This window comes from Megachile rotundata, chromosome 8, assembly GCF_050947335.1.
Source record: "Megachile rotundata isolate GNS110a chromosome 8, iyMegRotu1, whole genome shotgun sequence".
Lineage (NCBI taxonomy): Eukaryota > Metazoa > Arthropoda > Insecta > Hymenoptera > Megachilidae > Megachile > Megachile rotundata.
In genome coordinates, this window is record NC_134990.1 from 17,466,149 (window position 1) to 17,483,014 (window position 16,866).

Sequence of the window (16,866 nt, forward strand, 5' to 3'; positions counted from 1 at the left end):
TTATCTATAAAAGATGCTTATAAAATGTCGTCCAATTCTAACCTATGAGTCAGCGAGGCATGCGAAAAGCATGATGCACTTTTCAAGAGTTTAAATCGATTAGTCTGATGTAATACCAAGGCCAGAAACTATAACTTGAATTTTAACGACGCATGCAATCTGCGCGCTTTATTTCAATCGTTTTATCTCTTTGATATCTCTTACAAAATATCTATCAACTTTCGTTTCTACTCGAAATCTTTAAAGCCTAACCTAACGCATAAATCATAGTACGCGAATAAAAATTTCGTTTAATAAGCATCAACGATTTCATCATATTCGAAAAAGCGATTCAACCCTGACGCCGCGTCGCGGGTCTCGAGAAATCGACCTATCGCTATCCACTGGTCGGCTCGTCCAATCATTTCGCCGCAAGTGGTGCGCCTCCGTGACGCACTTACTGCCACGCTGGCAGTTCAATTGACAATTGCGGGATTCGAAGATCGCGTCTTGGGCATCCTCGCGTAAAAAACAACAACAAGCGGTTGTCCGAGGTGCTGGTGAACGCGTTTCGTATCGAGTTTCTCGCCGTTGAACGTACGACCCAAGTGAACGGGTCCAAAGTGGCACGCTAGAAAAATGTTGGAACGAAGAGCAGGCAGACTCTGAACACCGGTCTCTCTCGTTCTTTCGGTGTTCTTCCTTCCTCACTCGATGCAGTAAAATCTTTAGGGTGGGGCGAACAGGCCAAACGTCCGTCTGTCTGTCCGTGACGAGTTCTTTCGCTCCGTTAGTCCGGTTAGTCGGCTGGTGTGTCGTATCGCGTCGAGGTGCAACGTCGGTGCAGTGTAGTGTTTTTGATGGAAACATAACGCGGTGCATATACACGCACACGCGCGCGCGCACACATACACGCGTGTACACGACAGGCAAACAGACAGTGATTGCGTTGACCAACGAGGATCGAGATGTCGTCGGATATGAATCTGATGGATTTCCTGTTCCCGCGGGAGGATGCATTCTTGAAAGGCGATATCAAAGACGAGCCTTTCATAGATCAAGCCTATAACGATGACGCCATCGCGGTAAGTCTTTACAGCACACTTGTCCCGTCTTCGTTTTTCAATTTTTCTTTATTTTTTCTTTTTAACGTACACGCCCATTTTCAAGTACGTTCCTGCCGCGATAACAAGGTCTTGATAAGTGCGTGCACTATGGACTGACTTTTTCTCGACGCAAGATCGCGTACCGATAATCACTGCTTAGGGAAAAACAAGCACATACAGCGAGATGCTTGTACTCGCTGATTTCAAAGTTCTTGGAAATTGGCGCTGAAATAGATCCGTCTTTATATAACGCGTACGTAGTGAAGCAGGAAAAATTCCGACCAACGAAAAGAATCGAAAGTTTTGGTTATTCGGAATGCCGAAAAAAAATGATTCGTAGGGTTCGGTGAACTCTTCTCGCGTTGGAAACCACGGGGAAAACCGGTGTCTCAAATGTTGACGTTCACCGATTAAAATTTCGTCCGACGACAGTTAACTGTATCGGAGTAAAAAGCGGAGTAAAGTAACTGTATGCTGTTGTTCCACTTTCGAATTTCATGCGGATTATTCGCAAATTTGACGGAGAAAAATATACGCGATTCCGTTCCATTCAGCGACGGGAGAACGGTTCGAAGACGCGAAAAAACTACGGTAACGTTTCACCGCGATCCGTGCCACTTTCATCGTATCTTCGATTCACCGTTCGATCAACACCACCGAAGCATCCTTTGCTTTCGTTGCTAACGATTATATCCAATTACGCTCAACGAGCCACGAAACAAACTGTATTCGTACGATTCTTTGAACCGCGAAGCGCTAATTCGTCTAATATACTCGGTGAAACGAAGGATTATGCTAGATAGCCTCGTGAAATAGTTGTCACGATTAATCCATATTCGAAGAGATGAGTTTCTGTATGAACTGATATACTCGAACAAATATTCTTCGTAAATAAGTATGTTAACATGCATTAAAGCGTGCATAGTTTGCAGTAGCCCCTATAATTCGAAGGTGAATTAAACAAAAGGACCGTTATCTGTTCATTTGCCGTTGAATCGTAGTAACATATGGCGTGTGCAACCCACGTGTCGGACGTCTCGTAAATCATAAATCGTCGCTGCGACGATCGTTTTACCGCTCGATGTACGCACGTCTATCGTTATGCCTTATCATCGTACCGACACAATTTATCGTTAAGTGTCATATATATATAATTATCAAAATGCGATGTAATTACCACAAGCGCGTCAAAAACAAATTATTCTTGTTTGAATAATTTATACAGACATATTTCTGTTGCGTAACAATTTTATTCATCGATTTCTTTGACGCGTCTGTCAAATTATTATCACACGGTTAACGATGCTCGAATATTTCATTGATTAATGAAAAATAGATTAAAACATTATGTTATTACGTAATCGCGTTGGATTGTTTGTAACATATGGAATGGTCCGGTGCACGTGCCGGCAAGCACCGCCATATTGGAGCTTTCGAACAGTTACCTGTACGATGATCACGTTAATCCTTCATTTTCAAATCGTAGACAAACATTAACGACCCGGATCTTTTGTTCAATGGATAATCGTTAAACTCGATGAATCGATGAGTCATAGTCAATTAGACAAGTCTCTAAGGCAATACTTTCTTTCCTTATGACTAAGTTTACCGTAAATAGAGCTTTATCCTTGATTTATGGTGTTATACGTTAGCGGGGGTAAATATCTTTATGCATGGAATAAGAAAAAGAATGAGAAGTTATTCATGGTGGCGAGCGACCTTCGAACGGGAAGTACCGTTAGCTTACGGGACTTTTCGTAAATAGTCTCAAAAATTGGCCCCTCGTTTTTAACCGGAAACAATGGTGCGTAATTGTCTCGGAATGTACACAGGTGCTTTTGTGTTTTCATTATTTCGATCTTGCATCAGAAATATTCGCGGCTACGAATAAACGAATCCATTAAAAGTCGGGAGAAAATTTCACGATAAATTTTGTAAGGAATGCACGAATTTTGAACGATAAGAAAATGTACAGAATTTGATCCGGCAAGAACCTCGGAGTAAGTCGTGTAAATACAGTTTGTGTTAGTTCAGACTTATTTTTAGTCCTTCTACGCTGTATGGAGAAAATTGAATTAAAGTCACACGTTGTTTCCTCGTAGAATTTTGATCGACTTTACGAGCCAAGTACAATTATAAAGTTTGAAAATTTGAACGACTGTTTTCCGTGAGCGCTTTAGCGTATTTATGATTACTCGCTGCTTAAAAACTGGGTTACCGACATTGGCTAAACGCTTGATTCACGCGAGCCGAATGACAAGCACAATGCAAACGGGCATTTTTCTGGCTCCGCTAAGCTAATTAAAAAGTGGTATTCCCACTATTTGGAACGTACAGATCGAGCCGTTCTAGCTGTTCTGCTCGATGCAAAAATATAGCATGGATCTACCGGGTCAATAATCTGATCTAAATGAGAGACCATGCGCGAAACACGCGCCAAAGAGCACGGTGAATCCACCAGTTACCGTAGAGTCAAGTAAAAGTCTGCTTTATTTCGAACAAATTTTAACTACTTTTCATTTTCTACGCGCACCTCTGCAATCGCGTTTCTAAAATTAAATTCTAAATTAACGCAAAGGAAACTAACCGTATTCTCGTTTCGTGTTTGTTTTTTCAAGGCGGAAGAATGGCCGACGAACACGGACGACTTCCTCGAGTCGATCTTCAAATTAGAGGACAATCAATTCGATTTAATCGAGAATGATTTAGACACGATTCCGTCCTCCTCTTCCGACAGTGGACTCTCCAGTGCTCTCAGTTTATCCTGCGAACAACAACTGAGTCCTCTTTTGCCGATCGAGGAGGATCAGATAGAGATGAGCAACTCCGAGAGCAGCAGTCCTCAGGATGTCATGGACTTCGATCCGTTGGGCAGTTCTAATCAATCGATGATCAGCGTCGATAGTCCTGTGAGATCGATCGTCGGATCCAACATTGGTTCACCGGGTTGTGCCGAAGTTGCCGAAGAGATGGACGTCGAACACACTCTCGTAGCAGTAGTGAATCCAAACAACACATTCACGGATGGAAGTTTAGTCGTGACGGAGCAACCGGTTGCCGATATAGGTACGATTTGATAGAACGTATTTGAAACAGATAGTCAGGAAGGTCAAGGTTTGATTCGCGCTGCCCCCAATACTTATCTCTCGTCAATTTTAACGTTACGTAATAGAGTTCCAGAACGTAACAGTCTTTATTTTTTATAAAATACTATAATATCGTGGATACTCTCAGATCTTAGAATACTAAAAATTATAACGGGTTAAGCAGAATAATTTCGAGCATTCTAAAGCATCTTATCGTCTAAATCGACTCGTCGAATGCGTGGTTGCTCGTTAGTCGGTCACACCTAGGAAACTTGGCGTCGTCGAATTCCTCTCGCAGATCCGAAATGGTAAAGAGTAAAGACAGAACGAGCGAAGCAGATCTAAAGGAATGTGTGTCACAAAACGTGTCGCGGTTATTGTTCGTTCTAGCATGATGAAACGTCTTTCTTTGTAAAACAAAATTAAGTTATTCGAACACATGTTGCCGTTGTTTATCGCCAATTGAAACCGAACAAGGTGATAACACTTGTTCGAATTGAATTAATTTATCGAAACGATATATCGAAAACATTGATAATATTTCAAAAATAATAAGAAGCTTCTAGATTCTAGAGTTAGGATTCTTAAATATAAAAATCTTTCGATTTCTAGACAAAACACCGAAACAACAAATCCACGTTGCATCGCAGGAAAGCAACACGGTAAATGTTCGTAACATCGCGTGCAATGGAAAACGAAATATCAGACAGTTGATTCGTGTTACGCCGATGGGGTCAGGGAATCCAAGATCCATCCTATTGCCAGTAACTCTAAAAGACATGAAGGAAGTGCGAACTATCAAAATCATCAACGCGTCGCAAGCGAGAAACCTGAAGGGATTCAAGATCAACCAGGCGAACATCGTTAACAAACCAGTTCAGGTAGATCTTATCAAATTCCCTCGCTAATCGCGTAGTGCTAATCTTTCGAATCAAAAATGCGATGCCGAAATCACGAATTCGCGTGTTAACGTTGCGTAAGAAACCGAGTTCGCGCTTCAACGTTAAACATTTGTATTTTAACTAACGTAAGTCGACGTAAAAGTATCGAAAGAACGGGGGATTCTGTACGGTGTTAAAAACGAAATAGGATTCTTGGTATTCGCGCGAGGGTCAACGCGATTTTCCTTCGAATAAAACATTGAACGCGCTTGCATAATGTCCTTGTTTCCGTTCGTCGCGCAGATGACTATCAAACAAGAAGATTCCAGCAGCGAAAAGGGATGCAATTCGAGCGACGAGATTTCAGAAACGGATTCTCCGTATCCGAGGTTAAAACTGAACGCAGAAGAGAAACGATTGCTCCAAAAGGAAGGAATCACGTTGCCCACTCATTATCCACTGACAAAGTACGAGGAACGCGAGTTGAAGAGGATCAGGCGCAAGATACGCAACAAAATATCCGCCCAGGATTCACGGAAGAGGAAAAAGGAGTACGTGGACGGGCTGGAGGATCGCGTGAAGCAATGCACCGAGGAGAACATGACGTTGTTGAAACGCATCAAGGCGCTTCAATTGCAGAATCAGAGTCTGGCCGGCCAACTGAAACGACTTCAGGCTCTTTTGCAAAAGGGCAACAAGAGTGCCCAACCAGCCACTTGTCTCATGGTTTTGCTGCTCTCTTTGGCTCTCGTTGCCGTACCGAATCTGCGACCGCACTCCAATACCAGCAACGAACTCTCGCAAGAACAGGAACAACCTGAAAAAATGCCACCGTTAGCGGGTGAGTTGATTGATTTTATTTTTCGCCACTGTAAATATCCTATGCGGTCTATACCACACAATCGAAACACGTGCGTCCAGACGTGTGTATCCCTTTGCAGACTTTTACATAGTTGGACTCCTATATCCTCTTAGCTATGTCCCTGGTTAAATATTGAAAATTGTCAGTCACTACGAGTTACGTTAGACTCGAATGCGTCAAATTTCTGTACGAATAAAAATGAACAAAGCATTCTGTACAAAACAATGACTCATGTTTCATCGAAAGCTTGACACGTTATTAGAGTTTCTAGTAATAGATCTAGATTATTTAATCATTTAAAATGATAATCGTTTCGTTACCGATTTGTACATGCTCCGTTTTAAATCGTTTTTGTAAAACGATTATTATTAGATAATGCAACTACGATGCGTTTATGTAACACTTCCAGTTTATTTCTAAGCCGTAGAAATTGATATCAGGTACTTATCAGGTACTTGTCGCATGCCCGCCCACGAAATAAAATGTTATCTAATCGATCGGTTAACTTAATCGCGTTGATTTTGATTTGAAACTTTGTAAAAAGGGAATAGCCGCGATCGAAAAGATATAACGTTCCAAGCAATTCCACCACGATCGAAGCTTTTCGAACCGTTACATTAGCGGTTACACGGGTCCAATGGGTATGATAGCACCGCATTGGCCTGGAACATTGAACCCCGTGCCCATAGGGTCGTGAAAGGCACGGTCGTGTTGGACGTGCTTCTTCTTTTTTCTCGCTGCACCTTGTTGCATTTCAGGCCTCGCACGGTTCATCGAGTATTTACCTGCCTGAAAAATGAAACGAAGATCCGACTTTTTTTATTTCTCCGCATACTACCATCGGTTCGTATAATGTAACTTCGACCGCGGTGAGGGAGGTTCGTAGGCAATATTACCATACAAATCGAAAGTAAAAATAACATCGTTTCGACGGATATTCGAACGACTAAAAGTCCATCAAACATGAGTTTCATTTTCAAGGACTTTGAGCTCGATATTTCGAAGTTACTATCGTTTCATAAGAGCTGCGTTCATTATCGAATATAATTTGTATTCGTGCAACTTCTTCGACTTAACGAGACGAATGGAAGACGCATCATCGTCGATAATATAACACGCGTATCGATGCGTATTGTTATCTCCAGTTGCGACTGAGTAACCTTGGATAAAATTAATTCGCACTGGCCGAATTTCACGTGTAATCGTTGCGCCGATCAATTTTGGTATCTTCTTGAAAAAAGTTTCATCTTTTTACGGTTAACGATTAATTTTACTGCACTGTCGAACGATTGGATACCGAATTCCATTGATTGCTCGCGTGGGACTCGAGTTACAAATAATTGGCGAAAAACGATACGGTATCAGCGATATTTCTCAGATTGCGAAATAAATTCGTTTCGCATTTTTTATTTCTAAGTCATCGTTCGAGTAATACGAATATCGAATTCGAAATTGCTTTCGAAATGTATAGCGTCTAATCGAATTATCGAAACCGAGAAGTATCTCCTATCTGGTAGATGCTTTATCAAAAATACGTGATTGATCTCTATAGAGAAGATACGTATGACATTTCGAAATCAAAAGGTATGGGGTCGATATTAACACCGGTATGGTGAAACCGGAGCAGGCTATGGTCGAAGTTGTTCAGCTACTTTCTAAAACGAGAACAAGAAAGCTTGGATCCTTTCTCAACGCTCCTTACTGGACGATCCTTTTTCATCGCGTTGTAATCTTTATTTTTAGCTATTTTCGACAAATGCGTATTGCGTCATATGATTTTCCACTTTCAAACGAGTAACGTATTTTACGTAACTTTCATTCATTGCTCGTCATTAGCGTAGCGACTCCAAATCGGGAAAGGTGCGGTCAAAACTTTACGGTGTCATTGACCTTCGTTAAAATTCGAACACCAATATCGTAGGGCCGTTCGTACGTGGAAAGCCTCATAACCAGTTTCTCCTTATGGTTACGAAATGATCGCACCGACCCGATCGAATTGTAGATGCAGCCATCATCGACGCTAAGCTTAGATAATTAGTCTACAGGGGCGATAACGACAAATGTACAAACACGATAACTCTGTTTCGTCAACTTTCGTACCGATATTGCGATGTTGAAATTTGCAACAGTCTCGAATCGACGTGAATCCTTTATACGCGAACAATTAAATGATATTTGGATAATTAACTAACGTAAACAAATATTAATTACAGGGCGTTCCCGAACACTGCTCTACACGAAACAGCTGATGGACGAGGAGCTGCAGCAATACAGCGAGGAGTTGCTGCAGGAGGTTGAGGGTCTCCTGGATCATGATTACAGTCCAGCGATTCAGCCACCCCTCTACAAACGTCCTCGCATGGACACGGAACCGGCGCCAAAGTGCGTCTCGTCTTCGGATCACGTTGGCGGAACGCTTCGTGGACGGCAGGATGTACCTGCGTCGAAAGCAGCTAGGAAGTACATTGAACCGCCATTGGATGACGTTTGGCCACCACCTAATCCAGGCGGACAGAACACGAAGGTGGTCGACAAGCTCGGAGCGTTAACGAACGAGCTTAAGATCAACATTTCCGATTCCGAGGGCACGAGAACGGTTCTCCTAAAGTTCCCTCAGGAACAATAGGTCAATGATCATCCCACGATTTCGTTGGAAATCATTGTCACGATCTTTCTATATAATTTTTATAACCCTTTGCGAGATTTAATAAGATTTTTAAGGATGTTCCTTTCAAAACAGCCGAGAAAGATGGAAAAGTATCTGGTATATTAAAATACAGTAATTGCACTGTCCAGCGTAGCGAGTATAAATATCTCGAATAATTAGAATATTGTTATCCACTGTTTTGAGCAGCGTGTCTTTCGTTCGTTATGAAAGATTTAGCAAGAAATCGCAAAGAGTTAATCGTTGGTGAAAGTAAACTTCTTCGAAAAGAGAGTTTGTGTATTTTCAAACTGATCTTTCGCACGAACGTTTTATCCGGTTTACCGAGAATCCGTTGAGCTAATGTCTCGTAATAGTTACCGAGCATGCTGCGACACCGATGAGGTTGAACACTTTTATTTAACAATTTATAAGTTTAAGAGTTATTTTGTTTTTTCTTTTGTAGAAAAAAGTTCATCTTCACGCGTTCCTCGTTAAGACTCGTATTCGTCGATAAATCGTATTGCGAGTTTGATTTTTCACCAACTTTTTCGTCCATTAGTCACATGCATCGTCACCCTTTAGATCAATTATTCTTAGATCATTTTTCAAAATGTTTTTATCGATTAAGCGACATTTAACATTTATCTATTTATAAGGAGAATTTATTACGAGAGTTTTACAGTTATTATTGCTGTTGGCGATGGTAAGAGATACTTGTAAATAGTCACGATACGAATCGTCAAAATGACACAGAGAGAGTTATATATATATATATATACATATATATGTATATGTATTAAAAATATATCGTAGCTTTAATTTAACGAGATACAATTTATAATTCTGTACTATTATACACGAGAGAAGCTATTTACAAAAGTATAGTATACAGATCGCCAGTAACTCGTTGATGAAATCTGTTCATAAGTACATGCGAAGAAATGTGTAGTATACACGGAAGTGCAATGTAGACTTCTTTGTTAGTCGAAGAAAACATAGGCTTTCCCTAGATTTCTTTTGGATTTGCCTGGAATCTCCGTGGGTTCCCTCTGAGTTCGCTTTAGGTCCTCTCCCTAGGATTTCGTTTTAGTAGTTCTCCGAAATTGTAAAGGCTAAAATCTCTTCCCACGATTATTCTTAGTCGATGGAAGTCCGCGTTGTACCCGAGTGCGCGTTTCCATCCTTCGATACGTGATAGATTCCATTAGTAAACGAATCAATTTCGTCGTATACTTTTTGGGGGGGCTGGGCTATCGCAGAGTATAATTAATTTAGGATCATATCACGCGAAATATTTGCGAGCGATCCAACGAAAGTGAACCCATTTTACTATGACCACGTTCAACCGTAAAACGTATTTAAGTGATTACTGCGTGTTGTCGACACCAGATCCGAAGACTGTATCATATGTTAGTCATATAATAACGTTTTCTTCAAACTCGATACATATTCCTCGCCCCATCCTTCATTTTTCGTACATTTAAGTTAAGTTAAGCGAATGTCGAATCTATTTTTACTTTATATACAACAAACGATGCATGTTCGTACGCGTCTATTCATCGAATTGTAAATAAACACACGAAAACAATCGTATGCAATGAGAAAACATTTCATTCGTTGTTTAATAGTTTGTACTTATGTTAATCGTATTATAATTATTTTTTTCTCGACGAAACTTGAGGAAGAAGACAAACGCGCACAGAGACGAACGAACACTCGAGCTAAATTTCTTTTTCTTCTACGAAATGGTCAAATTTTGCGCACTTCGAAACATTGTCGTTCTTCCAAAAGGGAATCGTAAAGTGCACGTAGATGCGAATGTAGGAATATCGACGATTTTTATTTAGATAAGTTCAACGATACATTCCTGTTCCAGTAATGTTTATTCAAAAATAGATCGATTCTATTTTTGCACCTATGTAAAAGGGTTGAAGGTATTGCACTCTAAATTTCATTCACTATACGTGTAACGACATTAGGGAATAAAAGTTACAACTTGAATATTATTCTTGTATTTTTTCGTCCCTGTTTCAAAAACAGACAGAGATCATTGCTTTTAAAGAAAATTATATACTTTGAAAAATGAAAAATAATTCAAACTTGGCGCCTTTTTACATAGTCTATGATCGTTCTTCCAGTGTTTCGCGTAAGAAACAGAAATTCCCTATGAGCCTAGCCAACTGCATTCCACGATATATTTATTTTCCCGCCACAATCTATCCATAACACTTTGTTTTGAATAATGACAGTACATTGTACGTATCGCAAAGGTATTTATATTTGTTGAATTGTCGACAAGTTAAGAAAAAAAATGGGAGATTTGGAAAATTTGGCCGATTTACTACCGACCTATTACGCGAGATTATTTCCTTTCAATGATTATTATCGTTGGCTTAGCTATGGGAGCGGTAAGTCGTGTTTAATATACTTTTCAAGCATTATTAATACATTAGTAACGTGATTATGTCGTTTTAGCGGATTTATTTAATCGCAGAGAATTTTCTTTTACCCTGCAAGATGACATTTACCTTCGTTTTCAAGCGTATAGAAATTTGAGTCAATTGGAGTGTGAAATGAAAAGGCTTGTTCCATTTAAAATAGATATAGGAGCTGTATACAATTTGTGGTATGTATAACATGTTAATTGTACTACTGTTATACTGTTTTACAATGTTTATATGTTACCAGTCCAAAGAATCAGCGTAAAGGCACAAATTTTCAACCTGTTGAGAGAGAATTGGTATTTGATATTGACATGACAGACTACGATGAAGTAAGGACGTGCTGCAGTGGGGCTGATATCTGTTCTAAATGTTGGAAATTCATGGTGCTTGCCTGTAAAATTTTGGACAGCTCATTAAGATGTATGCATATATATAATATCTGATCAAATATGATATAGAAATATTAATTTTTCATTGAATTAGTTTTCTCAATTAATGTTTCAATTCCAGTGGATTTTGGATACAACCATATTTTATGGGTTTTCTCTGGTAGAAGAGGTTTACATTGTTGGGTATGTGATCCTTCTGCACGTAGCTTAGGTTCATATGAGCGTGGAGCAGTAGCAGAGTACTTGCAAATTTTAGATGGTGGAGAATACATGAAGAAGAAAGTCAATTTGTCTGGTGATAAAATACATACATCTATCAGGTAAGGTTTTGAATGTTTTTGGAACAAAGTTAATTAGACCTTTGGTTTTTATCGCATAAGACAAAAGGATTTCATGACTGCAGGCGTGCACTGGATCACATAGAAGCAGTTTTTGTGCCAGTATGCATAGAAGAGCAAAATATACTTGGTACAAACGAAGGAGTGGAAAAATTCTTGAATGTATTTCCAGAAGAGGATAGACAAGAAGCGAAAGCATTGTTCGGTCAATACAATTCTAGCAAAGATAGGTGGAACGCGTTTGTTAAACACGTTAGAAATAAAAATCAGGTACCATTTAATTTTTGTACAATCAGAGCAGATCATCGAAGATGTTTTTTTAACAAAATTTGTATACCTCAGGGTGATAAAAAATGGAAACAGTATCGACATCTTGTAGAAGAAGTAATGCTACAGTACGCGTATCCCAGATTAGATATAAATGTTACCAAAGGAATGAACCATCTCTTAAAGTCTCCTTTCTGCGTTCATCCGAAAACCGGCAAAATTTGCGTACCATTCGCACCAAGTGCAGTGGATAAATTTCAATTAGATCAGGTTCCAACTATCACGACAGTGATCGAAGAAATAAACGAGTTCGATCAGAAAGAAAAGGTAGAACAGGAAACGTACGAATTAAGCGCGAAAAGAATAAAAGATTACAAGAAGACTAGTATCAATAAATCACTCCGCGTCTTTCAAGAGTTTTTGTGGGGTTTAGAAAAAGAACGAAAGGGACAAAAAATTAAAGAAAGCGGTAAGTGCTTGATAAGTTTTTTTTATGCTTGAAGTATGGATATTTTAAAGTACGTTCCGTTTTACTTATTTTACAGACGAGAAAATGGAATTTTAATTACAAACTGCAAATTCTCCAAAGATCGAAGACTTTTTCACAAAATCAATAAAAAAGTAATTTTTTAAAGTATTTGCGAATAATACTGATGGAATAAAGACAAGAAATGCGTTAGAAAATTATTTTTGTACACAAACCTACGAGCAACAATAATTGTATATTATAAAGAAAGCTGTACTATAATTAATTATACTAATAAAATCAACTATATTAATTGAATTTAATGGAAAAGACACGTGGCGCCGTCCTGTGGCAGTGTGGAGAATTAATGAAACTACAGTTTCAAAACCGTGTAGTTCACCCTGTTCGCCGGAGAGATGGCGTTACTTCGATTTTCGTTGATGACGTCACTTTTTAAAAAACTGCGCGTAAAACTTTCACAAAATATGAAACTATCATGTGTTCAAAACAGTTTGCACACTGTACTGAGTCTCTCCGGTAATAAATAATTATAAAGAATTACATAAAGATAAATTTGAATACAATAATTCGTAGATAATTTACAAGATACTCGCACGAAAAACTTATGAAAATAATGAATTACAATAATTAATTTATATAATAATGAGTTACAAAAAGAAACATAATATATTAATTGACAATCATTTTACAACATATCTGCTAGAGTAAGTTAATAAAAACGACGAATTCGAATAGTTACAACAACAACTTATTAAATAAATAACTAAAAAATTATTAATTGCAGTAAAATATATCGTAATATATTAATTAACAATCATTTTGCAACATATCCTCAAAAGTAAGTTAAAAAAAATAATAAATTTAAATAGTTACAACAATAAATTTGTTAATAAACAATCGAAAAATATAAAATTATACAAAAATTAACATTAGAATAATAATACAACATGCAATCATAGTGGCTGCACGCTATTGGTCGATTACATGATGTCTAATTGGTTACTGTAAATCACCAATCACTAAGGAGATCGAATTAGATCGATTGATGGATCATTACGATGTCTAATTGGCTGTTGTCAACTACCAATAGCTCTCACAGTGGAGGGAGGTCAAATGCTCTCAGTTTTATTTTGGAAGTCGAGGAGGTCAGACGGCACCTGTCAACACTTACCGGTACGAGTCAAGGCTCACTTATCCGATATTGTGCTTGTCCTCGGGTTACCTACAGTACTACTACTAGTCTTTAGTGTGCTTTAACAAATATTTTTTAATAAATACGTGGGTGTAATAATAAAATTTATGGTGTAATTCTACAAGTGTCAGTGACTTTAACAGTGTGTTTCCTGCATGCATATACGGATATATAAGTGTACCTAGTGTACTAATACTAGTGTTTAGTGTGCATTAATAAATATTTTTTATTAAATATGGGGGTGTATTAACAAAATTTATGGTGTGGTTCTACAAGTATCAGTGACTTTACTAGTGTGTTTCCTTAAGTGATTATGCGTGTGTATACGGATTTATTAGTGTGTTCTATGGTGTGGTTATTTAAATGTTTTATTAATTTTTTAGTGTTTTAATGTATTTTGTGAAGTGATTATTTAAGTGTTTTTACAAATTGTTAGTGGTTATTAGTGCACTTTATGTAATGGTTATTTAAGTGTATTGGCATAGTGTTACTGGTGCTTTAGTGTATTTTATGCAATGATTATTTGAATGATTTGACATAGCGTTACTGGTGCTTTAGTGTATTTTGTGGAATAATTATTTAAGTGTTATGACATATTGTTACTGGTGCTTCAGTGTATTTTATGGAATAATTATTTAAGTGTTTTGACATATTGTTACTGGTGCTGTAGTATATTTTATGGAGTGGTTATTTAAATATTTTAACAAATTGTTATTAGTGTTTTAATGTGTTTTACAATGTAGTTATTTATTTATTTTAGTATAAATTTGCAAACGTTTTAACATGTGGCATACAATAATTATTCAAGTGCTTTGACATACTTTTTTGAATATTTTCTAATGTTTTACTGAGTGACTATACGTTTTGATGCACGTTTGCAAATTTATTACCAGTTTTTGTAATGTAGTTGTATGTAGTTTTGCATGCATGCTTATCAAAGTCACAAAAACTAATCGAAATGCAAATTGATAGACAATTACTAAATTGTTGTCCTGCTATGATTACAGAGAGTCACTTTGCCAATCCAATGGTCACTCTGCCAATCCAATGGTCACTCTACCAATCCGATGGTCACTCTGCCAATCCAATGGTCAACTTGCCAAATCCAAACGTTGCCAAAGCAGTCCAAACCAATCCAAAGCAGTCCGAAGCAGCACGAATCTCTGATGCTTTACCGGTAAAACAATCGCAGTGACGCAAGTCAGCGATCGGTGAGTCGCATGCTTTACGATTCCTCCGGTTCCCATCATGTCGTAGGACGAATGGTCCGAAGCGACACGGGAACTGGTTGTATTTTATATTTTTGAGCGAGCATAGTGACCACGACTGTACGATCGTGTAAAATTCGTACACACTATTTATTTCATTTATTAGCTCAGGTCAGGGTTTTCTTGTACATCGCGTTTTAACTTCTTTACAATTTAAAATTAAAATTAGTACATAGAAGTCGGATGACCCTCCGATTTCACAGTAGTTTTCGAGTCATTTTGATAAAGTTATCGAGTCACTTTCAATTTTTACGTACGCGTGAAAATTTTTTAAATAAATGTACAAGAAAGCATCGCGAGAAACAGATTTCGATATCAAAGTTATTTACGAATGTTTGAGTCATTTAGAAATGTACTTTGATATCACAAATCTGTTAAAAATGAAACAATCGTATACTTAGATTTTTGCGAAGTGATCTTCCATTTTCCATTTTGAACATTTTTGAAGTTAGAGTAAATTTTTGCTGGAAGACACTTCATTAGCATGTTTCTAATCATGTTTTTTAGCTCAGGATTTTCAGCACACATGAAGAAAACTGGTAGGTAAAAATACATGTGGCCGTGTTCATTTTTATGCCCTAAATTCATGCGCGTGCTTAGTTGCTACTCGCATGAGTTAGGACAGGTGGACACGGTTTAGTTTTAAGATGTTTGGCGATCGACAAATTGACAGTGAATTATCGACACAAGTTACACGTGTGTGTGTGTGGTTAGGTCGTGGACCTTGTGTCGATTAAATTTATTTTTTAAATTTTGCAAAATTCTATTTGAAAATGCATAGAAATGCAAGTAGAGTCATTTGAAAATGCATACAAAATGCAAGTCGAGTCATTTGAAAATTTTATAAAATGAATAAGTTAGAAAATTATATGAGTAGTTAAAATTATTACAAGTGCATATTACATTAAATATTCGAAAGAGTACGAAAATGAAATATGTTCAATATTCACTGTCGATTGTCGATCGATTTCAGCAAAAAGGTATGAACTTAGAGTGTGAATGTAGTATTGAACTCGGGTGTCGGAGACGTCCCGGGACGTACTCCCTAGGATTAGGCTTTTTTGCACCCGGGTGGTATGTGTGAGAACCGTGGAGTGTGTTTTTGTGAGAGTGGACTTTGCAATTTTTTAAATATAGCGATAGGCAGGCAGGTAGTTTACTTCTGGTATGAATGAGTTAGTTTTAAGTAGGTAGGGCCAGAGCAAGCTTTCACGTTTCTCTTTCCTCCTCTCTCACACGTGAGATGCTTGCATCTGGGGGGTTCACGAAAAATCGAGAAGAGAAAAATATTAAATATAAATTTATTTAATATTCTCTTGAACTCGATTGTTCGTTCAGGCCAGGCCTTTTAGTTTGTAAGTCGTAGTCGGGTTCTAGATCCGACTGCAAAAATGAAGTATAAGTGAAGTGAAGTGAAGTGCAGTGAAATAAAATATTCTGCTCGGACATTCTTTTACGGACAGCGCATTCTGAGAATCGCTGGTCGTATCTTTTTATTTTCTTTCTTATTAATTTAACTTATTACATAGAATTTCGATTTTGTTATCGATCGAAATAAATGGATAGTGGTGCAATTTTATTTCTATAAAATTGTTTGCTATCTGTTTATGGAGATTGATAGCAAAATTGAAATTTTATGTGAAAAATAAGAATATCCGAGTTACCGTAAAAATTCGCGAGTGATTTTTGTGAGGCTTTGCCGAAGAGAGAAGAGGCTATATGCCGAAGAGCCCCGGCAAAAGTTGCCAAAGAAGAGGGGAACTATTAATGAATGTCCATCCTAAGATCTTAGGATGGACAGTCATTCTGTCACTATGCTCGCTATTATTTTCTTGTATTTTACATGTGTTTTTTGAACGATACAAAATGTATCGTCAAGCTTTGCTCAAATTTTTACGAGCATAGCCACTCGCGATTTTA

The 16,866-nt window shown here is 38.0% G+C and overlaps 2 protein-coding genes across 3 annotated transcripts; both read left to right on the plus strand.

The window, feature by feature from the left end:
- Positions 1 to 423: 423 nt before the first annotated feature.
- LOC100883027 (uncharacterized) lies at positions 424 to 10,562 on the plus strand. Of its 2 annotated transcripts, none has more exons than XM_003702756.3 (5): positions 424 to 1,064; positions 3,704 to 4,151; positions 4,784 to 5,052; positions 5,356 to 5,893; positions 8,128 to 10,562. In XM_003702756.3, exons 1-5 carry the CDS (start codon positions 948 to 950, stop codon positions 8,538 to 8,540), a joined length of 1,785 nt encoding a protein of 594 aa, XP_003702804.1. In that variant the 5' UTR covers positions 424 to 947; the 3' UTR covers positions 8,541 to 10,562. The 2 variants fall into 2 exon arrangements, with proteins under 2 accessions (XP_003702804.1, XP_076390795.1); XM_076534680.1 differs by lacking the exon at positions 424 to 1,064 and adding an exon at positions 2,869 to 2,889.
- Positions 10,563 to 10,701: 139 nt separating this feature from the next.
- DNApol-alpha50 (DNA primase small subunit) lies at positions 10,702 to 12,783 on the plus strand. Its single transcript, XM_012283952.2, has 7 exons — positions 10,702 to 10,969; positions 11,037 to 11,187; positions 11,250 to 11,425; positions 11,516 to 11,714; positions 11,798 to 12,002; positions 12,075 to 12,468; positions 12,545 to 12,783. Exons 1-7 carry the CDS (start codon positions 10,873 to 10,875, stop codon positions 12,562 to 12,564), a joined length of 1,242 nt encoding a protein of 413 aa, XP_012139342.1. The 5' UTR covers positions 10,702 to 10,872; the 3' UTR covers positions 12,565 to 12,783.
- The last annotated feature ends 4,083 nt before the right edge of the window (positions 12,784 to 16,866 follow it).